Source organism: Natrix helvetica (assembly GCF_964273705.1).
Source record: "Natrix helvetica genome assembly, chromosome: 1".
Lineage (NCBI taxonomy): Eukaryota > Metazoa > Chordata > Lepidosauria > Squamata > Natricidae > Natrix > Natrix helvetica.
The window spans coordinates 186,913,422-186,940,312 of record NC_138548.1 but is presented as its reverse complement, the minus strand read 5'-3'; the positions used below and the strand labels follow the sequence as shown (position 1 = coordinate 186,940,312).

General features: G+C 41.0%; 1 protein-coding gene across 2 annotated transcripts in view; it reads left to right on the top strand.

The window, feature by feature from the left end:
- Window positions 1-26,891, top strand: part of ERBB4 (erb-b2 receptor tyrosine kinase 4) — a 579,983-nt gene that overhangs the window by 272,839 nt on the left and 280,253 nt on the right. For both annotated transcript variants that reach the window (XM_081937069.1, XM_081937068.1), the window contains exons 4-6: window positions 13,234-13,299; window positions 18,561-18,679; window positions 24,832-24,973. In XM_081937069.1, coding sequence (XP_081793195.1) covers window positions 13,234-13,299; window positions 18,561-18,679; window positions 24,832-24,973 — 327 coding nt within the window. The remainder of the gene's footprint in view (window positions 1-13,233; window positions 13,300-18,560; window positions 18,680-24,831; window positions 24,974-26,891) is intronic.

Here is a 26,891-nt window from a genome sequence, read left to right as displayed (position 1 = left end):
TACAAATTGTAAGGAGTCTGTCAATTGGTTACAAATAGCTTTCGTGCATCCCTTCCACAGTCATCACCTACAATTCTTATCAAGTTATATATTTTAAATCAAATATATTTATATATATTACTATCATCATACCTCAATCTTCATATGACTATAATTGTTTTTACGTCCCTTTATATAAAATATTCCAAAATTTAAAGTAAAACCACATGATGGCATTCCGTTATCTATTTTCAATATCATCCATCAACATTACATCTTTATAACACTTTCTAAATAAAAATTAATTGTGTTTAATAACAACGTTTCTACACCTCCTTTCTTAATCACTGTTTACAATTTATATCCAATTTCCCTTTTATCATGTCAATACAAATATTACATTATCATTATCAATCATTTATTTAACAATATCTGTCATCTTTTCATTTTTTTGGTCTTAGTTTAACTAAATTTGACTAACTCTTTTATTATTATTATAAGCTTTCATACATAACAGAGTTTCTAAACTTCCTTTCATGATCGCCATTTAGAATTTATACCAAATTTCCTCTTATCAAACCAATACATATGTGCACATTGTTATCATTATCAATTTATCTAACTATATCCATTATCACTTCATTTTTAACATAATGCTCTAATTTTAACTAAATTTGACTAATATTTTGTTATTAGTTTTCATATCTCAACTTGTGTCTTTCCAGTAATAGTGCAGTCTTATGTCTTTTGCCATTTGTGGAATTAGTCTTCTGGTTATTTCCTTAACGCTGATGATACACAGCTGTACATTTCCACCCCAAACCACCCCAACGAAGCCGTCGAAATGTTGTCCCGGTGTTTGGAAGCCGTCCGGGTCTGGATAGGGGACAACAGACTTAAACTCAACCTCTCCAAGACTGAGTGGCTGTGGCTACCGGCGCCCCGATTTAACCAGTGGACGCCATCGCTGGCCATAGGGGGCGAATTACTGCCCCCCGTGGAATGGGCGCGCAATCTGGGCGTCCTCCTTGATGCCCGGCTGTCGATGGATGACCATCTGACAGCTGTGGCAAGGGGGACGTTCCACCAGGTTTGCCTGGTGCGCCAATTGCGCCCCCTATTGGATCGGGACGCCCTACGCACAGTCACTCATGCGCTGGTGACGTCTCGCCTGGACTACTGCAATGCTCTCTACATGGGGCTCCCCTTGAGATGCACCCGAAGACTACAGCTAGTTCAGAATGCGGCCGCACGGGTTATCATGGGAGGGACAAGATACTCCCATATAACACCATTCCTGCGCGAGCTGCACTGGCTGCCTGTGGTTTTTCGGGTGCGTTTCAAGGTGTTGGTTACTATTTTCAAAGCGCTCCATGGCATGGGACCTAGTTATCTGCGGGACCGCATCTCACCCCACACATCTCTACGACCTATCCGCTCTCACAGGGAGGGACTCCTCCAGGTGCCATCCGCCAAGCAGTGCCAGCGGGTGACGCCTAGGAGTAGAGCCTTCTCTGTGATGGGCCCAACCCTCTGGAATGACCTCCCCCCCGATATTAGAACTACTAACGACCTCCGCTCCTTCCGACAGAAGCTCAAGACCCAGCTGTTCCAATTAGCTGGCTTAGCTGATTTATAGCTCCATCTTCCACCTCCTGGCAAACATTTTATTGGGGAATTTTTTAAGGGAATTTTAATTTTATTTGTATTTTAACTAAGTATTATACAGTATATTTTCTACCTCCTCCGTCTACGTCTACGTCTATGTCTATGTATTTGTATATGGTTTTAATAATGACTGTACACCGCCCCGAGTCCTGCTTAGGAAAGGGTGCGGTCTAGAAATAAAAGCTGCTGCTGCTGCTTCTTCTTCTTCTTCTTCTTCTTCTTCTTCTTCTTCTTCTTCTTCTTCTTCTTCTTCTTCTTCTTCTTCTTCTTCTTATTATTATTATTATTATTATTATTATTATTATTATTATTATTACCAAATTTGTGTGGACTTCTCTTTGCAACTTGTTGCTTTTTACATATCTAGTAAAATCTCGAGACCCTCCATTAGCTTCTTTAATCAGCTTATCTTTGGTTATCAGTAGTGCTTTTTTCAAAGTTTCTCTCCTTGAATCTATCAATTCTTCTTCTTTTTTCTATACCTTGAAATCTGGGGTAGAGCTCCTTTCCATCTATCTTCCCTTTCTATGTTCCACTCTTTCCATCTCCAACCACACTTAGTTCACTGTCAGTATCCACAATTATCTTGCCTCTTTGTTCATTTTTCCCTTGGGTTTTTAGGTCACTAACCTCCACTTTTTCCATTTGCTGGATATGTTCAATTTTTCCATCGAATTCTATTGCATTATAATCTATATTTTCCAATCTCTTCTCAATTCTCTCTGTTGTTTCTAATAATTTTTGAATTTCAAACATAATCTGTTGTAATGTTATGGTTTCTTGTTGGTGTTGTGCCATTCTTCCAACTAGTAAACACTGTCACTCTAGTTCAAAACAAGGTTTTGTTTTCACTTCTCTCCAGCTGCCAAAGAAGCATCCAAAGAGCACCTGTATAAACAACCCATGCTCTTCTCCTTATCTCTTCTGTAAACAAGCTGAAGCCTTTGAAGTGCAAAGTCAAAATGATCAAAGAGAAAAAAGAGAAAGCAATATTTCCAGGACTCAACCTCCAACCTCCAAGTGGCAGTCTAACTTCTTTTCCCTCTGATGTTACTACTCTCTTTATATTCTTTTTATATCTTCATTATATTCCAGGCTTAAAAGAAACAAAATTCTTAAATAAAGCAAAATAAAGAGAAAAAACCCATCCAAACCAATATTATAAAGATAAAGAAAAAGATTTAATCCATAGGTAAAAAAAGAAATAGAAGAAGAAAAACTAATACTTTCACTTTAAAAAGTAGGAAATATTTGCAAAACTTCCATCCATAAAAGAAAATGAAAAAAAAGGATAACACACTATCCAATATAGCTTAATTTCGCCACTTATTTTCTTTTCTTTGCAAGTTTAATTTAGTTTTGATTTTTGTTGGGCAGTCTCTTTTATAACAATAAAATTTCCTCACCAGATGGACATACTTTCTCTTTCCGCTTTCCTCCTGTTGCGGAGCTGTCCCAACTTCAGCAGCTTTGGGCTGCACTTCTATCGCCGGCAAGAAGAGATTCTCTTGGATCAATCAGGGACTTTGCGATGTCCCTGAGATCAGCAAGACGTACTCTTCCCTGTCACCGTCTCTTTGGGATGGTTTAGGTCCAAAAGGACCATCCAGTGGCAAAAGTATAGACTGCGATCTCAGAGCTCCAAGATCGCACATCGTACCTTTGCAACGTCAGGTCCTGTCTCAGTCAGGGGTTAGCAATCTTAAACACTCAAAGAGCCATTTGAATCCATTTCCCACAGAAAAGAAAACACTGGGAGCCACAAAACCTGTGTGGGGGTGGCTAACTTAACATCACTCCCACCCAGTCACATGACATCCCCTCCCCAGACATGCCTCCCAGGTTTCATGGCTCAGTCTTTTCTGTGGGAATAGGGTCTCTCTCTCATCTCTCCCCCTCCCTCTCATTTCTATTTTTCTCTATTTTTCCTATCCCTCTTTCTCTTTTTCCTTTCTTTCTTTTCTTCCCTTTCCCTCTTTCTTTTTCTTTCTTTCTCATTGAACATGATAGCAAATCCAAAATAAAGTTATTAATTGTAGGAAATTGCTTCGCTGTAATCTTTTCATAGTGAACTCTAAGTTGATAGAAGCTGGCAAGATTGTACTAACAGCAATAGGATATATATTTTGATTTCTTTTGAGTTTGACAATATAATACGTTATCCAAAATTATAAATAATCTTATTTTCAGATGCTTTTTTTTTTTGCCATCTCTGTTATTTTCTTTAAAAAAATATCAGACTTGCTTCCAATTTGTGCCTTCTGGCAAACTACAGGTTTTTTGGCAAGAGATCTAGCTTGCCATTGCTTTCGTCATAGGTTTGTTTTAGTTATGTGCCCTTCTTTCCTTTTTTTTATACTTGTTCTTTTTATTGCTCAGTTTGTCAGAGACCTCTTTGTGCAATCATGCTGGTTTCAACTGGAGTCTCTTGTTTTTCCTTCTCTATGGTTCAGGTAGTCCTCCACTTACAGCCATTCATTTAATGATCATTTACAATGGCACTGAAAAAATGACTTATGACCATTTTTCACACATACAACTATAGCAGCAAAGGAGCCATGGTGGTGCAAGTATTTGAATGCAGTATTGTGAGCTAACTCTTGCCCACAGCCTGGAGCTTGACCCTTATGGGCTCATGGTTGACTCAGCTTTCCATCCTTTCAAGATCGGTAACATGAAAACCCAGATTGTTAGAGGCAATATGCTGACTCTGTAAACTGTTTAGAGAGTGCTATAAAAGCACTGCCGTATAAATCAGAATGTAGGCACAGCTGGCAAACCAAATAAACGCAGTGACAAAGCAGTATATAAATCTAAGTGCAATTACTATCCTTATGGTCATGTGATCAAAATTCAGATGCTTGGCAACTGACATATATTTATGATTGCAATGTCCTGGGATCATGTGATTATCTTTTGTGACTTTTTGACAAGCAAAGTCAATGGGAAAGCAAGATTCCCTTAACATTATTTATTTATTTATTTATTTATTTTTATGTCCTTCTAGACCGCCCCCTCTCCCAGAAGGGACTCGGGGCGGTGTACAGTCCATAGAGGATATCACAAAATACAATAAAAAATTAAATATGTACAGTTTGGAGGAGGTTAAAATGCAATTAAAAGAACTGTACAAAGCTAAATAAATATAATTTTTTTAAAATCCCTAAAACAGACACAACAGATTAAAAAACCCTAAGATAACCAGATAATAATACATTTGCCAGGAGGGACAGTTGTAATTATGCCAGGCCTGCTAATCGGAACAGGTGAGTCTTCAATTTTTGCCGGAAGGAGCGGAGGTCAGAAGTGGTTCTAATGTCGGGGGGGAGGTCATTCCAGAGGGTTGGGCCCATCACAGAGAAGGCCCTACTCCTTGGTGTCGCCCGTTGGCATTTCCTAGTGGACGGCACCAGGAGAAGTCCCTCCCTGTGTGAGCGAATTGGCCGCAGGGATGTATGTGGGAGGATGCGATCCCGCAAGTAACTAGGTCCCGTGCCATGGAGCGCTTTAAAGATGGTAATCAGCACCTTGAAACGCACCCGAAAAACCACAGGTAGCCAGTGCAGCTCGCGCAGGAGAGGTGTTACGTGGGAGTACCTCGTACTCCCCATCACAGCCCGCGCGGCTGCGTTCTGAACCAACTGCAGTCTCCGGGCAAGGCCCAAGGGCAGCCCCATGTAGAGAGCGTTGCAGTAATCCAGCCGGGACGTCACCAGCGCATGAGTGACCGTGCGTAGGGCATCCCGGTCCAGTAGGGGGCGCAATTGGCACACCAGGCGAACCTGGTGGAATGCCTCCCTCGCCACGGCTGCCACATGGTCATCCATTGACAGCTGGGCATCAAGGAGGACGCCCAAATTGCGCGCCCGTTCCACAGGGGGCAATTGTTCGCCCCCTATGGCCAGCGATGGAATCAGCTGGCTGAACCGAGGTGCCGGTAGCCACAGCCACTGGTCTTGGAGGGGTTGAGTTTAAGTCTGTTGTCCCCCATCCAGACCCCGACGGCTTCCAAGCACCGGGACATCACTTCAACAGCCTCGTTGGGGTGGTTTGGGGTTGAAATATACAGCTGAGTATCATCAGCGTAGAGGTGATACTCAACCCCAAAACCACGGATGATCTCACCCAGCGGCTTCACATATGTGTTGAACAGGAGAGGCGAGAGGACCGACCCCTGTGGCACTCCACAAGTGAGTGGCCTCGGGGTCGACCTCTGTCCCCCTGTCAACACACATTGCCTCCGGTCGGAGAGGTAAGAGCCGAACCACCGCAAAACGGTACCTCCGACTCCTATCCCCTCCAACCGGCGCAATAGGATACCATGGTCGATGGTATCAAAAGCCGCCGAGAGGTCTAATAGGACCAGGATAGAGGAACAACCTCTATCTCTGGCCCTCCAGAGATCATCGACCAACGCGACCAAGGCTGTCTCTGTGCTGTGCCCGGGTCGGAAGCCGGACTGGCGTGAGTCTAGATACTCGGATTCGTCAAGGTGTTGTGGAAACTGCTGCGCCACCACATTCTCGACAACCTTCACTAAAAACAGAAGGTTGGAGACTGGACGATAGTTAGCTAGCTCCATTGGGTCGAGTGCAGGCCTCTTAAGTAAGGGTCTCACCACCGCCTCCTTCAAGGCGGCTGGTAAGGATCCCTCACCCAATGAGGCATTCACCAGGCCCAGAAGCCAGCCTCGGGTCACCTCCCAAGATGCCAGTACCAACCAGGAGGGACACGGATCCATTAAACATGTGGTGGGTCGCAGCCGTCCACGCAACCTATCCAAATCCTCGGGGGCAACAGAATCAAACTCCTCCTAGGATGGTCTCACAAGACTCGCTGTTGGCGGCCCGTCCGGTCCACTGAGGGGGGCCCATCCGCTCCGGATCTGAGCGACTTTATCCTGCAGATATTCCCCAAACTCCTCTGCTCTGCCCTGCAAGGGTGCCCCTTGCGTCCTCTGTGACAAGAGGGAGCAGGTCACCCTAAACAGGGCGGCAGGGCGGTTATCCGCGGACGCAATAAGAGCAGTGCAATATCTATGTTTGGCCGCCCTTAATGCCACAAGGTAGGTCCGTAAATAGGCTCTTACCTGTGTTCGATCAGATTCGGAGCGTGAGGACCTCCACCTGCTCTCTAGACGTCTCCTATGGCGCTTCATCACCCTCAGCTCCTCGGTATACCAAGGAGCCCGGGTGGGTCGCTGCCGCAGGAGAGGTCGCAAAGGCGCAACCCGGTCCAAGGCCCCAGCCGCCGCCCTATTCCAGGCGGCCGCTAGGTCCTCCGACCGAGCGCGGGTCAGGGCTACAGGTAATGGCCCAAGCTCCATCTGGAACCTATCCAGCTCCATCAGGTGCTTGGGACGGTACCAGCTTGGACCATCTGGTCCCGCCTCCTCGCGGTGGGGGGTAGCGCCAGGGAAGTCCAGCCGGAGACATGAGTGATCCGACCATGACAGGGGTGTAACAACAAAGTCCCCTATACCCAGATCACTCGTCCACTGCTCAGATACAAAAACAAGGTCCAATGTGTGGCCACCTTCGTGTGTGGGGCCCTGAATTAACTGGGTCAGGCCCATGGCTGTCATGGAAGCCATGAACTCCCGAGCCACCTCAGACACTGCTCCCGTCGACGGCAGGTTGAAATCCCCCATAACCACAAGCCTGGGGATCTCAACCGCCGTCTCCGAGATCAGCTCGAGGAGCTCGGGCAGGGCCGCTGATGTATAGCGAGGAGCCAAGTATACAATCAGCAAACCCAACTGCCTCCCTGGGCCCCATTTCACACCAAGAGACTCACACCCGGATATCTGAGGAACAGTGAACTCCCTCGGCTCTAGACCTTGTTAACAACCATGTTACTAACTTAACAACTATAGTAATTCATTTAACAATTGTGGCAAGAAAGGTCCTAAAATGGAGAAAAAAAATTACTTAACAACAGTCTTATTTAATAATGGACTCAACTGTGGTTGTAACTTGAGAACTATCTGTATTGTTTTTATTTAGGTCTTTATTATTTTCTAGAGTTTTTGTCATGAGTTGTTTTTCCCTCTGGGAGTTCCATCCATGGAATCCTTGCTAATCTCTCTCTTAGTTTGTTGAAGTCATCTCTCTTGAAGTCTAAAGCATTAGTAATGTGTCCCTGCATTATGGTGATTTCTAGTACAAAATGGTCACTTTCCTCCAAAATTCTTACCACTTCCACTCCCTCAACCATTTCATCCCTCCTGGTAAGAATTAAGTGTTGTGTAGCTTTCCCTCTTGTTCACTCCTCTGCATTTAGCAAGACAAAGTTGTCAGCCCACACTTTAGGTGTTTGATCTCCTATTAGCTGTAGAGTTTATCTCCAAGTTGATGTTGGGGTTGTTGAAACCGCCATTACCACAGTGGGTGTGTTTCAGAGGTGGGTTGCTAATTTTTTTACTACCGGTTCGGGCGCCCCCATGTGACACTTCTGAGCATGTGCAGAAGTGTCTGGGCAGGTCAGCAGAACCTCACTGATCCAGGCCAAACCAGCAGCAACCCACCTCTGGTGTGTTTCCTGCACAGACCAGCTAACTGATTACCCAAAAGTTTGTCTATTTCCTCCACTTGGTTGGGTGATCTGTAGTACACACCTATGACAATGTCATTTATTTTTTTTTCTGAAATTCACCAAAATACTTTAAAGAAAGCTTTCGTCCCTGGTATTGTTTATTTCTGTAGTAATTCTTTAGATACAAAAGAATTTTTTCTTCCAGCAATCCAATCAGTTTGCACTTGGTGCAGATACAATTTGGGCAGGAATATATGTGGCACTTGCATAATTCTGGTTTCAATGAAATATTCTTGAAAATAACAATTCTGTTCAATACAAAAGAAATTCAGAGAAAAAGAGGGTCATCTGATTGAAAGTGATAGTCAGTGTAGAAATAAAAAAGAAGAGTTGTCCATGTTGAATTGGATTTGAACCACAAGTCAAATTGGCCTCATGAATCAATTTAAGCAGGAAATGCTTTCTTATTCACTAGATTGAGATTTGAGCCTCTCTTTTGGATTATGTCATAATGAACTGAAAAGATTATTTAAAGCATAGATTTATCAAAAATAGGATTTAATTTAATTTAATAGGATCAATAGGATTTAATTTTGTCAGAAGCATAACACTGTACTTCAGTGGGCAGTATTCCCAGTGACATTCAGTTTCTTCCTTTTTAAACTGAAATATATACTATTTGGATCAGGCAAAATTGTTTTTCCTCATATATGAGAGAATAGACCTGAACAGAATTTCAAGTCTTTGCAAGTCTTTACTTACATTTATGTGTTTATACCACATTTCTTTCATATAAAGTCATAATTCTTCAGTATTTCATTACTCTCCCTCATTCCTAAATAACTTTTTTTTCTAAGACAGTTTGGTATATCTAATTTTCTTATAGAGTGCTTTAGTTGTCACAATTATCATTGTTACAGGTTAAAGTTCTGTTCTTTGTGCCAGATGGTATTACTTTCCTCTTGATAAGAATGGACTTGTGTGTCATAATTGTAACGGAAGTCTTGATCCCAATAACCAGATGCTAGGCAATAGCTGAAAATTATATGCAGATATAAAAAAGTTTTCATAATTGCTTCAAATGAACCTTGGGCCTGATGTTTTTAATGGAGTGGTTAGAATACATGTGCAACTGTTGTATAACATAATTAGTAAATTCTAACAATATGTGGTTGTCAGAAAGTGATGGCATTTGGTTGAGTTTATATTATTAATGAAGGCAAATGAATATATATGAGTATATATTCTCCATGACTGTGTGTGCTTCTCAGTGGTGGGTTTCAAAATTTTTTGGAACCTACTCTGTGGGTGTGGCCTCCTTTGTGGGAGTAGCTTGCTGACCATGTGACCGGGTGGGAGTGGCTTGCTGGCCATGTGATCGAGTGGGGGTGGCTTGCCAGCCATGTGACCGGGCAGGAGTGGCTTCCCGGCCATGTGACTGGGTGGGAGTGGCTTGCTGGCCATGTGACCAGGTGGGAGTGGCCAAGACGATGTCACTGAATTTTTTGCCCCAATGGATGATCTACAAAAAGAAAATATATCTTTCTCCTTTTTGTCCTTTTCCCTGCATCCCCCCCACTCCCCCCACACTGATGATGTTACCTAGGTTAGGGTTACTGGGCAACATGTGTGTGTGTGTGTGTGTGTGTGAGGCTGGAGTTATGCCCTCCCCGCACCCTCCCTCCCGGGGGTCGAAGCACCTCAAAGGGACAGGCAGGCTGCCACAGCTCCAGTGAGAAGATATTTCTGAGAACTTCTCTGGTTGCGCCCGACCTGATGGAGCACCGGCAATCGCCAGCCCGTCACCAGGGAGAGAGTCAGTGAGGTGAACCATGTGATTGCTCCAATTGCACGGCCGCAGCCCGACTGGAGAAGTTTCACTTCTCAGAAATGTCTTCTCAATAGAGTTCCTGAAAGGGACAGGCAGGCTGTTGCCGGCGCTCCACCAGCTCCGGTGCAGCCCGACCGGAGAAGTTTCTCTTCTCAGAAATGTCTTCTCAGTGGAGCTGTGGCAGCCTGCCTGTCCCTTTGAGGTGCTTCGACCCCCGGGAGGGAGGGTGTGGGGGGGCATAACTCCAGCATTTCTCTCTCACACACACACACACGTTGCCCAGTAACCCTAACATTTGCGCTCTTCTCCGTGCTCTCCTTGGCTCCTCATGACTGCAATAGATGTCCATAATCGGCTTTTGGGGCTAGGGTTTGCGGCCCCCACCACTTCTGGACATCTATTGCCATTGCAAGGAGCCAAGGAGAGCGTGGAGAAGAGCGCACAGGTTCTTGGCACTCCGGGAAGCCGCAAATTGGCTGGGAGAGGCGCGAGGCTTGGTTTAGCCTCCCTGGACATCGCAGCAGCAGCCCCAAGTGTGCTGATCTCACCATTTTTTGCATCGGGGCTTGTTGCAAGGGGGAGGGAGTGAAGACCTTTTCCAGCTGGCGCAAAGGACTTCCCCGGACTTGCTTTAATGAGCACGGGCTCGCACCTCCACCACCAACAATCCGGAAAGGGTCTTTACTCCCTCTCTCTTTCAGCACGCCCCGATGCAAAAAATGCCAAGGCCTTGCAAGGTCCCCGAACTTGGCTGGCTGCGCCGCGTAAGCTCCCGCCGCCATCCCCACCCCCGCACTTTCTGGCGGCCCTGCGCTATAAGCGAGCCCGGGCTCCTTCCAAGTCCGCACAAGGTCATAGTGCAGGGCCATGGCAGCCCCTCCATGCTTAGTTGCAGCTTACTTACCTCCTTGGAGTTGGCAGGCAGCAATAGAGCGCCAAACAGGAAAAAAGGGTAAGTGGGTTTAGACAGGGTTCTTAGAGGTGGGCGGGGCAATTGGTGAGGTAGCCAATTAGTGAGCAGTGGGTGGGGCTAGCTTAGTGCAGACAGGCGGGGGAGCGAGCAATGGAGCGGCTTCTGGATGGGCGGGGGCGAGCAAGCGAGTGAGTTAGTGACAGGGGCGGGGCAGGAACTTACTTCCGGGTGCATTGACCATCCAGTTCGCCCAATCCGGTGCAAACCGGCAGAAACCCACCACTGGTGCTTCTTCAAGTGTACTTCTTTATAGAGCAGAAATATTTATACTTAGATGTAGCATTAAGGGTAAGAAGGGTAATTCACACCAAAGCTATTTTACATATTAAATATTATCATTGTGTCTCTTTTAAAAAGAGGAAAATAGCCAAAGTTTAGGATCCATATTTGGAAATCTGAATCAATTTTTCACTTTATCCCAGAATTCGTGTTTGATCTCCTGGCCAAAAGTTCATGAAAACTTATGTCTTAGCTCTCCTTCTTAGAAAATTTGCTTTCTTCATCTTTTATGAAAGCTTGGGGTGGACCAAAAAGAAAGCAGGGAGAAAAATTATATTATGTCATTTCTGACATTCGGCAGGCATGCAGAAGCAAGCCAGTACAATGAGGAACATCAACAAATGAACAAATATACAAGTTATTTGTTATACAACAAACATAATTTTAAGGAGATAAACAAGTCCCTATTGGTTTGCATAGAAATAAAGGAATGTATCTTTCTCCTCAAAATATTGGCCTGGGACAGGACCAGTTACTTGATTTAAGAAAGAAATGTGGTCCTTAACAGGAGCTGCCAAAAAGTGGCACTGCAGACAAGATGTTTCAGTCTGACCTTACAAGCAACTACCTGCTGTGTGTATTAAACTGTGGTTGGTCTTGCTATCAAACATTAATCAGTTCTGTCAGAGATGTCTCTCTGCTGTCACTATACAATGATTTCTGGAAAAGATAATTCAGGTTACATATTAGTATAAGCATCCATTAAGGAAAAACAGTTTTACAGTGGGACCAATTATCCAAAGATATGCTAGGATCCTCTTCACTGAATGTATCCAAGCAAGGCTAAATGGCCAACTAGGAGACGTTAATTTGGGCTCCTGTACTGAGCAGGTAGTTGGATTCAATAGCCTGAATGGCATCTTTCAACACCATGATTCCAAACAATACAATGGACTTTCCACCAGTTTTATTTTTGAAAAATTACTCTAGAGCCGAAACCTAGGTGCATTGTTGAAAATAAACATGTTGCTTTGGACAGATACTTTTATGTAGCAATTTGATCTCCCATGAATATGACTGTAATTTTTTTAAAAAAAAACCTAACTAAATAAAATAAAATCAGGGAGGCACCATCCCTGGAAGGTGCCAAGGCAGATGTCTGTTGGTATACTGATGCTCAACTGTGAATTTTGGTTTACAGATTTTAGGCTTTTACTTTTCTTTTGACATGTTAATTTCTTCTCTCTGCTTTACCTTTTTTTATTGCTTGGACACAGATATAGAGTTAGAAAAAGATTTTAATAGTTAGACATTTACATTTCTACAGTAGCCGTCTAAGACAAAACGGTGCAAATAGGATCCATAGTTCTATCATAAATTACCTTTAATTCATATATATCCTGTTTCCCCAAAAATAAGACCTCACCGGATAATAAACCCACTTGGGCTTTTGAGTGCATGTGGTAATATAAACCCTCCCCCCAAACTAAGCCATCCCTGAAAATATTTAAACACAAGTGCAGTCAGTTGCTGCCATTTTCTCTGGTTGCACAAACACCATGAGGTGAGGGGGCAAGGTCGGAGGGGGGGGAAAGGGAGGGCGGAACATACCCCATGCACCCCACATGCCCTTACCTAACAGCCGCCCCCGCAACCCTAGCCACCTCACCCCTTCTGTCATGCTAATGTCTGCTCCACAAAGAACGGCAGGCCCAGCGACGCACAACACAGCAGCAGCTATGAGGTGACCATGCTCACTGCTCTCCTGCACCTCAAAAATAATAAGATCACCCCCAAAATAAGGTCAATCGCTTATTTTGGGGGGAAAACACGATAGGAAACATGGCAGATTTTCAAAGGAACCTTTTTTCTTCCCTATATTACATCAGTGGGAAAACATTAATGGTCTCATGAAATTTCCATACTAGATTACCTAGTATTACCTAGAGTTGTTCTGATATGAAGCTTAAGGGCACTGAAGAAAATAGGCTGTCAATAATCTCTTAATTTTGTTCTATTCTTTCTAAAGGTGGACAATGTCACAAATCCTGTGGAAATCGATGTTGGGGACCTTCAGCAGATCAGTGTCAGAGTTGTAAGTATAGTTGAATAAGAAATAATTTTAAAGCGAGAAGAAAACATTAAGACAAATCAAAAATCATGCTGTTGACATTATTGAAATTTTTATCAAATAATTACAGTATGTTATGAAATTTTTGTTTCCTCATTGACATAATCTTACTATGATATGGAAGTAAGCAGTACAGTCCTGAAGTAGTAAAATAGACTGTGCCATACATTCAAACTTTAACCTTTTTTAATGAGAAAGCAATGGAAATAAAACTATCCCACACTCTTTCTACCTTCTTTTCAAGGAGTTTTACTAAAGTCAAACAGCCTGCTCAGGAGTCATAGAAATTTCCCCACAATTAGAAAGTGCACAGAGAGCAGCAAAATCTCAAAATAATGTATGGTATTTGCATTGTCCCTAGATATCATCACATTGGTTTTAAAGTCTGCAGTATGAAAATGCATACATGTATGATTGCTGACATTTAGGAATCCATCTTACTGGGATCACTGTAAATTCAAATCCTTAGCAACATGAATAACATAGCATCACTGTAATCTTCATGGTTACAGACACAAATGCTGAAAACTTGGTGGATAAAAGGAAAGGAGTGGTTGGCATGCATACCAAAATGTTTAAAGGTTTTGACATATAAATACACACACACACACACACACACACACACACACGTACACTAAATAAATGTTTAGCTCAAAATGTGAAGAAGAAAGGGGAGAAAATCTTGGCAGTATAGGCAGAAACATTGGCCCTAACTTTGAGTTTTGATATAAAGAAATATCTTCTTGATACAAAGAAAAGAGGCGGTGATTGATTTACTCAGTGATCTCTATCTATCAAGATCTTGAAAAAGATTCTTAAATCACTAGAAATTAATTTTCTGAATGAGTTCATTTTTCAAGACCTTTTCCCATATTCCGAAATTTCAAAGAAGACTGCTACAGTTCCTAAATCAATTCACAAATAGTAATACAGATCATCCTCGACTTACAGCCACTTGTTTAGTGACCATTCAAAGTTACAACTAGAGTGGAAAAGTTATTTACAACAAGTTCTCACACTTACAACCAACACAGTATCCCCATGGTCACATAAGTAAAATTCAAGTACTTGGCAACTGTTTTGTATTTATGATGATTGCAGAATCCCAGGATCATGTGATCAACATTTGTAACCTTTTATTCCCAGCACTGAATTTTTCGGCTTCTGGCAAGCAAAGTCAATAGGGGTAATACACTTAATGACCACATTAATTTCTGGAGAGCAAACTATTCAAATGTTTGGTGGGAAAAATGGACCACTAATCATTTCAGATGAATTTGTAAATTCAGTAATGAATTAGGAATACTTCCCAGCCTTGCATTTTAAATTGGAAAATGTTTCAATGCATTTATAATTTGTGTCTCCTTTTCTTTGATATGAGTGTTTTAGATGGATTCCCTGAAGTTGGGAACTAACTGGCAATTTCCTTAAGGCTTTGTTCTGAAAATATTTGTTTGTTTGTTTGTTTGTTTGTTTGTTTGTTTTGTTTAGTTAGCTCCTATCCTATTCAGTTCCTTAAACCCAAGGATCATATGGTTCTGAAGACCCCAAGTAGTTGAAAATGCCTAATCAAATTGATGGTTGGATGGATAAATAATACGTAATATGAAACAATAAAAAAATTATCCAAAGAAAAATAATAATTACATATAGTTCCATAAGGTAAAGACAAGTGCATGTGAGCAAAAAATTGAACAATATCGTTAGATTAATTATGTGAACTTAGCATTTTAACTAAAGATCAACATATTTAATTAAAATCCTGGTGTTACACTAATAACTTTACATGTTCCTCTTATTGATTTCAGCTATTTTCCATTTTCTCTGCTACTTGATAGATTTATAATTCTATGTAATAGAGAATTAAAGGAAACATTTACAATGATTAATTACATGCAACTGTGCAACCCAACTAAGTAATCCAACTATTCCTACCACTTTCATAAATGTCCCTGGAAACCAGTGAGAAGGCAGGCCAAGAGGCATCAGTTTCCATTGTCTGCTGTTCCCATAGTACCGGAGAACAGACAGATTTAAATGGCAAATAAGTTATTTCTAGTAGTTATGATCTGACCCATTATATGCATTAGCAGGATTCCCATGATTGTTGTGTGCTCATTAAAGCACAAGGACAAATCAACTAATTTATAACAGAAAGGTTTAGAGGGATGCATGCATGTGTGTAAATATATATATATATAGTGAAATAAAGCAATTCTGCATAATGAATTACTATGGAGTTGTTATTATTTCCATTTAGGCACCATTTGACTCCAAAACAATTCTGGGTGACTCACAATATAACTGAGAAAATAAAATGTAGTATGAGGGAAAACAGGTAAATAAAAAGGACAAGTAAAAACAGAGAACAAAATGGTGAAATTTCCCAATAACCAGAAAGCATGTGCAAACACTTTATTCTTGGATTATAGGTACAAAGTACACATAAGTAGGACCCAGGTAGCAGGAGAAGATTTGAGTGATTATTTAAAATGTCAAAATACAGAAAATAGATTTAGTTATTTTAGGAACAGAAGGTTTATTAGAGTAACAGTAATTCATTCTACCATAGAATGCTCTCATAGAAAAGCCAAAACAGAATGTTAAAAGTGGCCTCAGTGAGTTTAGCCATTAATATTGCTGTGACAGTTCTCCGATATTAACAAAATAGCCGGAAGAATCAAGACGGACCCAGATGTGGTTGATTTTTTTAGCTTGTTTTTGCTCAAAGGTTAGTCAAAATGTGTAAATTACAGTAGTTGGTCATGCTAATGATCTATCTTAACATTCTCAGACACTTCCACAGTGAGAAGAACTCTGCCAATTGATAATAAGCAGCAAGGATTAAATAGGTGGAACTCTTGCAAAGAAGATGAGTGAAAAATGTATTCTTAGGTATAGCCATTTTTTATCTGAATTTCAAGACAAGGAAGAGAGAACTTTCCAAGGATGTTCTCAGAGTGCTAACAAAGTCAAGATGGTGGCCACAATAGTGCAATTGAAACTCTGCCTGTTTTTATGTGCTACGCATGGCCATCATTTTAGCTGCAGATCCCCCAGGGACTGCCTGTCATACCTCAATTGTAAATGGACAGGAATCAAAATCTGTTTCTTAATATAAACCCTTATGGAATAAGAGGAAACAATTCATGTCAATTCATTAATACAAACATTAATGAGAGTTTTTACTAAGAATGCTCCTAGTTCTGTAATCTTGTAAACCTGTATATCAATAAATAGATTACAAAAAGTATGAAATTTGACTCTGAATTTTATTCAAAAGATGTATTTTTGTGAGAGGAATTGTTTAAAAAGCTTTGTTGCAGTTGAACATTATTACCTGTTATTGTATATCTCTCTGTCTTCCATTTTTAATATTTAAAATTGTATCAGGGTGAATTTAGCTTTCATGTTTACTTCCCTAATGGTATTTGCTCACTGTACCTTTATCTGTACTCCTACCTTTATATTTATCACTCTGTCATAAGAGCCAATTGCATCTTTTGAATGTCATAAAACATGTAACTGAAATATACTTTTCTGGGATTTTATCTGATGTGAATCAATATCTAGTATAATGTATTAAACTATGTAACAAAAACGCTGATTGAATCAAAGAAGAGATACAAAGTCTGCCCAGAGGATTTACAGCCTCTTTCCAGCCTTAAACTTTGTTTGCCAAAAAGCAACTTTTACTAAAACCATGCTTCTAAACAAATGTGCATAAAACGGAACATTGATTTTCATTTTATGTCTTGCAAATGAGAGGCTGCAATGAATGTACAGAACAATCTGTCCACTGAGAGCGTAACTAAGTAGTCTATACTTACACCCAAGTTATATCAAACACAACACAGAACTAAAACATTAAATTAAAGTCTGGTCTATAATTACTAGCTTTTTTTGAGGTTTTATGATTGTACAGTCCTGGACAAAATTCTAAATTCAGGATGGGGGCAGAATAAAGAGAGATACTAGCTTGAACAAAAGGAAACCTAATTCTTTTTACAAAAGGTAAAGGAGTAAAATAGCATACCAAAAACCTGTGCTTAATTATCTGAACACATTTCTACAATAAAGAGTAAATGTGGAGTATTTATAATTCACCAGTTTTACACTGAATGCAAGACAAGGTTGAAACCAACACTAAAATTGAGGAGAAAGTTGAAATCATTTTATTCTTGAATAGTTTATTTCTGGCTCAGTGTTAACAAATTGACAAATTCTGATTTGGCTTGGACCTAGAGCATATCTTCCTATCTTTCCAGTAATTTAGGGGAAAGATCTTCAGGGATATATTATTTGCTTTCACTTAATTAGTTCAATACAAATTCAATTCAAATGTAACTGATTCAGTTCAGATATAATTCAATTCAGTTGAAATTTTGAAAAGTTAACTTGTTGCTAGTCTCTTATTTCCTTATCTGTTGTTAGTATGTTTCTATCAGTATTAAAAATAATAATAGGCTTTCTTATAAATGCATAATTTCAATTTAAATATCCAAAGAAATAACAGATCAAGAAACAAATAGATTATCATACTTTATTTTGAACCAATCTGCTTCTCATCTTGGAAACTTCATCTTTGTCTTGCTCTAGCTTAGGACTTTGACCCTGAGCTTAGGACCAAAAGCAGTAGCAATGGCAGAGAAAAGAACAGTTTGCAAACAAGTAGGTTAGGTTTAGGTTTATTGGGAAAGCTTTTATAAGTAGCTTTCAACAATGTTTTTAAATGAACCTTCTTTTTAATTTTCTTTTGCATATTGTTTGTCACATTTAAAAAAAATATCAGAACTAAAAGTCTACTTCTCTCTGATATAAATGTTGGAAAAGATGGTTCATTCCCACAACTGTCTATATATTAGTGATTAGATTAGAAGATATCTAATATCTTCATTTCACCACCACAACTCTATATTTAATATGGCAATTTATAATTAAGATAAATAAATGCATTTCATTATCATTTTAATGAACTCCCCCATGAACTCCAGTGGTAATGGTAAGCAGTTTGATTAGATCCCCCATGTCTACATTTTCTCCCACTTTACTTGAAAAGATATTTGCTTTAGCATTCACCTTTTTTTCTGCCAGGTCATCAACTAATTGGTATCTGTGGACCTCATCAGTTCTTGCAGCTTTGTGTTTTCTCAGTCCATTTGCAGCCTAGGCCATGTTTCCTGATTTCTCTTCTAATCTGTGTACTTTTCTTCTGCCCCCTCTAGTAACAAAAGTGGTGTGTGCAGAGCAGTGTGATGGGCGATGCTATGGACGATCTGTCAGCGAATGTTGTCATCGAGAATGTGCAGGAGGCTGTTCCGGACCCAAAGACACTGACTGCTTTGTAGGTTTCAAAAGTCTTTCTTTCATACCACTTTTTTCATTGTGGTATTTTACTCCAAGAAATTTGTAAACATGTTTTGGACTTTTATTATATTGCATATAGAAAGTGAGATATCCACCAGACATCTTAGCATTCATATTTTCTATTATGTTCCTGTTACTTATCACTTATTTCACCCATTCAGCATTTATAAGATTTTCAACTAGAGATTTGGAGCAATTTATTGTTGAGAATTTCATCCTAAGTGAAATTGCACTATTTACTTGCCTAAAATTAAAATGAACAGGTTACAGATGTGGGTGATTAGAACTTTCATTTTAATTGAAATATAATGCATACATCAGAAATACGGAACTTCAATCATGTTTCCCTAAGAACAATTACCAACGTTTTCTACCTAAGAAGGCAACTTCCATTTCTTCCTTGGTGGTCTGTCTTCTATTTGAGGCAGCTACTGATTTCATTCCCAAGATACCAAAAGAATGAACTGCTATACTTATGTCCATGCTTCAGATTTTTGGGCTCATTAGGGCAGACATTATGTCTCAGGGACAGCAATCTTTTTCTCATTACCCTGGTGGACTTTTAAAGAAAACATTCCCTTTTACAGTCTTCACAAGGAAGTCCTCTGCTACAAAAAGGGTATTAGGTATTGAGAGATATAACAAATCTGAAATCTATGAGAATCCTGCCATTTTATTTTATTGTTAGCCAGGTATTCCTAAAATCCATTATATGTGGGAGTTTTCGGGTGAAGACCAGATCCAATGTAGCTTTTTATCATATTACTCCTCTTCTGGTCAATGTTTTTATAGCTCTTAATAAGTTGCAAGTGCTTTAATTATATTATTTCTTTAAACATATTTCATTGCAGGGGGTTTGCTTGTACAGGAAACATAAAATATAACCACTACCACAGTAATAATGATTAAAATATTTTTTGGCAACATTTGAAGTTGAAGAACCAATTGAGTTCATATTTGAGAAATTGGAATTAGGAATCTCTCAGATGAATAAAATAATAGTTATTTAATTCCAGAGCTAAAATTAAAGTGAAAAATCAAATTCAAAGCTGGATTTGCGGATATACAGTATATTTCAAGCTGGGGCTTGAAATGCAGAGCATAAATTTTCAGAAGATGGCATTCAAGGCAGAATCCCTTTCTATAACCAAAATCTGCCACTCACTGGCATCACTTTATCATGCAGTTTGAACTCTTTGTATCACCCTACCAACAAATACTTGATTAAAATCAGAAATGAGAAAACATGGAAGAATAAGTAATAAGTCACTTTGATTAGTGGAAAGTTTGTAGCTAGGGGTGGTGGTGGGATTTACTATCCTATCCCATATATAAAAAGGACCTTGCACACCTTGATTTCAACCTTGGAAAGAGAAAGAAACCCTGTCTGTCACAACTATGTAGCTTTCACTCTGCTGCCCCAAAAGGAATGAAGCTGAATCTGGATGAAAGGAGTGGTGGGATTCAGCCAGTTCGCACCACTTCAGGACAACCGGTTGTTACATTTCTGAGCAGTTTGGTGAACTGCTTGTTGGAAGAAATCATTAGGGCAGAGAACCAGTTGTTAAATTATTTGAATCCCACCACTGGATGATGTTAAGACCTTGAGGCTACGATGCCATTGACTATCATTGCCGGCCCCTGATTGGTTGAGACGCGAGCAGCCAGCTGGCGGGAGAATGTAGCCATTCTAATGGTTCAGCATCTGACAGCTCTAGTATAAAAAAGGCTGTCAGCTGTCAAATGTTGCTGTTTGCTGGGTCGAGGTTTGCCTTACATTTTGCAGTGTTATACTGTTAATAAAGGTTGTGTTAGCTTCAACCTGCCTTGCTTCAGTTCCTGTCTGCCTCGTTCTCCCTACAGAACACTGGCGACAAGGATGGGATCAGGACTGAGGTAAAGGAAAAGCGAAGTCACTAATAAGAGCTGCCTCAAGTCAAAAGCGACGAGAAGTCACTCCAAGGCTAATTCCTTAAGTTCCATCTTTCTAAGGATGGCTAATCTACTGGCATTCACGGTATTCAGCCCGGCCATTGAAACATAGGACACCTACCTCGAGCGGTTCGAGTGCTTCCTGGAGGCAAACAATTTCACTGGTTTGTCCAGTGGCCATAAAAGAGGATATTTTCTCAGCGCATGTGGCCATGAGATATTTGGAACAGCCAGGGCTTTAGCAGCCCCTCCATCCGTCCATTCGATGCCTTGGGAGACTCTTTTGGAGAAACTTAAAAATCATTACTCTCCAACTCCCTCACACATAGCCAGACGTTATGCATTTAGGCAGAGGACCCAGAGAGAAGGGGAATCTGTGAGCAATTTTACATGGCTTCCATGTAACACAGAACAGCGGCCCTGCACTGCGACTTTTCTGTGCTGGATGATGTCCTGTTAGAACAGCTGGTCTGTGGTATCAAAGACCTCAGACTTCAGTGACACTTGCTGGCACGAGAAGAGCTAAGCCTTCAGGCAGCCATGGATGAAGCCACGGCATATGAAATGTCGAACAAATCCACAGCAGAAATTCAGAGATTTCTGCCACTGGCCACCCATGCCAGCAGGGGCCACACTGTCCATCACGAAGAAGACGACAAAGAAAACTTCTCAGACGAGGAAGAAGGGATTAGCTGCCTCAAACTGGCCACCAGGAAAAAACGGACTCGGGCTGATTTTTTACCTCAGGTGGGTTGCCTGAGTTGTGGCAGGAACCATGCAAGGTCAGTCTGCAGATTCAAAGCCACAATATGCCGTCGGTGTGACAGGAAAGGACATTTAGCCAAGGTCTGCAGAGCGGCCATGCCAATCGCTGATCCACCTCCGGAGCACACCTTGTCTAGACAATTTGTAAAAAGTCTTCCCAAACACCGCGAAGAATGCTTTGCCATCGTAGGTGACCAGCAGCACCCTGATTGGGCTATCAGCCATGCATCCCTGACTAAGCCTATCCATAACATAAACTGTACCTGACTGAGCACATAGAGGGAAAGCCCTGCAAGATGGAAGTGGACACTGGCTCTTCCAGATCCCTGGTCACTTGGGCTACTATCAAACGGATAATGCCCAGCCTGACCAAAGCTCAACTCAGGCAGTGCCCACTTTGTCTCAGAGACTATCAAGGACAGCCAATACCCATTGTGGGTTGCGGCACATTCACCACAGCCAGCAATAACTTCCAGGTGCCTCTTCCCCTCATTATTGTAGATGGCCATCTGCCAAGCCTCCTGGGGCTTGACTGGTTCTCCGCATTGGGGCTCAACGTATCCGGCATCCACTCTGTTATTCCAGATTCCTTCACTGCCCTGGCCAGTGGGTTCGCAGATGTATTTGACAACAAGCTTGGTAATTATAATGGGACCCAGAGTACCCGCGAGACCATATACTGCCACCAGTAGCCTCCCACCGGCCAGTGCGATCCCACAGAGTTGGCCTCCTTAGGGTGCCGTCGGCCAGACAGTGTTGACTAGCAACCCCCAGTGGGAGAGCCTTCTCTGTGGGAGCGCCTTCCCTCTGGAATGAGCTGCCCCCGGAGTTTCACATAATCCCCGACCTCCGATCCTTCTGATGCACCCTAAAAAGTTGGCTTTTCCAGCAAGCCATCCACCACTTTGGAGGCTGTAATTAGGATGCTGGGGAGGCTATTCGTGACCCATGGGTTGCCTGATGTGGTGGTGACTGACAATGGGCCCCAGTTCACGTTGGCACCCTTCCAGAAGTTTTTAGGCCAGCATGAAATATGACACTCCCCAATGGCCCCATCACACCTGGCCAGAAATGGCCTGGCAGAACAAACCGTCCGGTCGGCTAAGGAGGCATTGGGCCGCCTGGGGCCAGGGAATCGGCATGACAAACTGTCCCAATATTTCCTGGCACAGCATACAACCCCATGCACAATTACCAAGCAAAGTCCCACAGAAGGGCTTATGGGTCGTTGGCTCCGGACAACCTTGGACAGGCTGCACCCCAGTTATGCAAAAGAGAAAAGCCCCCTCGCAGGCGACTCCACACGGGCCTTTAATATGGGAGACCCAGACTACGCCTAAAACTATGGTGCCAAACCAAGGTGGCTTCCTGGACAAATCGCGCAACTAACTGGACCCTACTCTTATAAGGTCCAGCTCAGTGACGGGCGAATGTGGCGCTGAGACATCAACCAGTTCAGAACGGCGAGCCACCAGCGCAGCAGACCAACACCCAGTGCAGGCCCAATCCTGCCCTGGGAACTAATATCGACAGAGGCTGCTCAAGCACAGACAGAGCTGTACACAATACCTCCCACCGATGTGTTCTTGTTGCCAGGCTTACCTGAGAATCAAGTCAGTCCTGCGGTGGTCAAGTTTCCCGCTGACTCAGCTGCACAGTCTCCTGATGTTCCACAGGACTCACCACCAGCGGCTCCTCCTTTGGCCACTACCCCTGAACTAAGGCAATCTGGGCAGAGCTGACGCCAGCCGGCGTATTTGGCTGACTACGCATGTGCTAACTGGGAGGAGAGGGATGTTAAGTCCTCGAGGCTATGACGCCATTAACTATCATTGCTGGCCCCTGATTGGTTGAGACGCGAACAGCCAGCTGGCGGGAGAATGCAGCCATTCTATTGGTTCAGCATCTGACAGCTCTAGTATAAAAGGGACTGTCAGCTGTCAAATGTTGCTGTTTGCCAGGTCGATGTTTGCCTTACACTTTGCTGTGTTATACTGTTAATAAAGGTTGTGTTGGCTTCAACCTGCCTTGCTTCAGTTCCTGTCTGCCTCGTTCTCCCTACAGAACAGATGAAAGTACCTAAAATGATGAACCAAAAAGAGTTGAGGAAGGACAGTTCTCTTCCTTTAGCCAGCATGTGTCTATTTTAAAGCTGTCCTTAAAGGTGAAAATTTTGTGGTGAAAACATGAAAGTTAGATGGAATGAGATACTAGGGGCAAAATGGCAGCTTATCAAGTGGGCACTGTAAAAAATGTAAATGTAAAGTGTACAAGTGTGCATTTTTTCTTCAGAAGAAAAGTAGCTTTCAGGAACTAATTTAACATTGTTAAGTCTGTAAAACTATTTGGTGGCATCTTAAGCTTCTTCCCAGTGATAGTTACCAGATCCTGTCTTTGCATATGTGCCTATATTTTTCAGGCCAGGATAAATCCAGTTATAGGCATTGTACTTTCCACTGGGTTTGACCTATATAGCCCACCCTTATGCTTGAACATTCAGGGATCCGAATGAAGAAGCTGAGTTTCTTCTTGAACCCAGAGCAGTCAAATTAATCTACTATGAACTTGAAGCCACCCTATTCAATGTGGCTTTTTTGTGTGTCTGTGGCCTGGAAAGGGCAACTAAACAGCACTTGATAACAGGCAAAAGAGAGATCCTAAGCTATTACTCCGATCCTTTATCTGCAATTCAGCTGAAGGGGCTGTCAGATACAGGTTGAACAAGGTTTTGTAGCCATAACCTTTAAAAACATTTTTCATTATGCAGTTATTGTGCAATTTGTTGCAATGACAAATTTATCCATTATCGTCTGGAAAGACAATAATAGATAAAAATGGAATTAGTAGAAAGAAATAAGTGAATAATTAACAATATTTCAACACAATGAATTAAGAAATGTTCTAACATAGACCGCTTGCTTTAACTTATAATACTCTACTGTGAAAATTGCTAGATAAGACAGTCATCTATCTTTGTGTGCTGGTACGTATTCGTTTACATGAGCACTCTTCAAAGCAAAGAGGTGTGTATCTCTGCACCTTTACTGTTTCAGCAGATTTACTCACAAAGAGTTCTCACAAAGAACAGTGAGAAATGAAATTAAACTGAATGAAAATAGGTTTCCAGATTTTTTGTGCCTTCCTTCATCAGTTTGACATTTAGTCTTGCTAATTTAAGATGTCTTTCACCATAACATTTTTTTTTTGCTTTTGTCCACTGTTCATCCAATGTCCATCTAAACAGTATTGACATTCACCTTTTGCGTATTAAGTTGCTCTCGTCACTGCCTTCTTTATAAGTTCTTTCTGTCTAGAGTTGCTAATAGCCAAACAAGATATTCCTACAGTTGTAGTCAGATTTTACTTAACATAATGTCAGTTCACTAAATGCCAATGAAAACTCTGAGAACACTGCTGTTTCTTCACTTCCAGGCTTGTATGAACTTTAATGACAGTGGCGCCTGTGTCACCCAATGCCCACAGACTTCAGTCTACAATCCTGCCACATTCCAGATGGAAACCAATCGAGATGGGAAATATACTTATGGTGCTTTTTGTGTCAAAAAGTGTCCACGTAAGTTACAGCAGGGTTATTTTTTTTTCTCAGTCAAACACCTTTATTTTAAACTCCCATTATCCATAACTTAAGAAATTATTGTGCCCAGGTTAAATATGAAATTGCAGTATTAATTCAAATTAATAGTTTTAATTTGAAAATTAGTTTTAAAACCAATGGTTTTATTTTGAATGTATACATTATTCTAAGAATAGCATTTTTGGGGAGCTGACATTTTAATAGGATCTTTTGCTTAAGAACTAAACTGTCTTAAATATTATAGGTTTTATAGTCAAATTTTCAGGTTACTTGCACCCAATAATATACAACAACTGCATGACAAAGGTCAGATTTGGAGAACTTCCTAACATTTTCTTTTCCTTAAAAGGTTTCATTTTTGTTTTCCATAAAGTATAAGTGAAAATTATATTTATGTTTGCCCTTTTCTTGGAATTTTGAAGTGCAGTCTGGTAATGTCAGTCATCACAAATGTATTACTATTTAAGAGGGCTCACAATTTTGTGTTAGAATTCGTACCCCAATCTACATATTAAATACATTCTGGGATTGGTCCATAGGAAACCTGCAGTTGCATCATAATAGGGATGAATCCCAGATCTTCTCTTGGTGTTAAGTCAAGACTTGGACTGGTCAGGAAGTGAGATGCCACAATATGCTAGATCAGAATCGTTTTGCCTCCCCAGAGATGAGAAAAACCCTATCAAATGCAATGAGGTAGATCAGAAACATACCTTGAATTATTTGTTTCAGCCAAAACCTGAAATAGCAAAATCTCAGAAAGGCCCCAAGAGAAATGCATCCAAGCATTAGCCAAACAAAGACAGTTGAAGTTAAACGTGAGACATAGAGTGTAGCTTTCAGAAACCGAATGGCTTCTAAACTAGGACCATCTGTAACATACTGAATTTATCACATAGGAGTTTTTTTTACCTTGATTTGAACTGATGCAGTATCTATTGTGGTGACCACATCTACTAGTCTCCCACACCACAACCATGTTGTTTTTGCTCAGATACAGAGGTAGTTGGTAGCCCATGTATTACTACATTTCCCATTGTACCACCCATGATGCCTGACATTCACAAACCCAGTTATCAAAACCTTAATGGTTTTTTTTTTATCAAGAAATTACAATCTTTCTTCTGTAAAACTTAACTTGGACAACCATTGCATCATTGTCATGTAACAATTATGGCTGCAGAAGCTGGCTAATATCCTATTCTCATTATTAATTATTTCAGAGCTTTTGCTGTTATTGTTGTGTATTTTATTTTGTGTTGTGTATTTTAAATTTTATTTTTGTTTTATTGCTATTTCTGTACTTTAAATTCCGAATTTTGTTTTGTTAATCTGAGACTTTAAATAGATTCTGTATACTCTCAAAAAGTATACTTTCAAAAATTATGAATAAGTTCCTGTTTAATTGTATTTATCTTACTAACTTCTTTTTCTGGAAGAATTCATCTGGAATCTAAACATCTTTGTATATTAGATGCAGCCATATGTAGAAATATTAACATGTTGGGAAGCTCTACTTTAGTCAAGGATGAGGTAATCTTTAAATTCCCATGTCCCACAGATTGCTTCTTTTCATTCCATGATGTCTCTTAACACCTGGATTACATTTCAGTTTTTGAAATGTTATATTAAACAATGGCAAAAATCTGGAAGTACTTTTAGCATGTGTCAATGTGTTTCAGTTGCTACTATAGTGCCACTATAGCCTATACAACCCAAATTTAAATTCTGAATATATAAAAAGAATTATAATTTCCAGGCAAAAATTGGCAGTTTTAACACTGTAACAATTTTAATCATTCATTCTGTCCATAAAAAATTAAACCCTTAATCCAGTTATGATGACAAGACAATCTCAAAGTTTGTTCTTAGAACTTCTAAAGGAATAGAATATCTA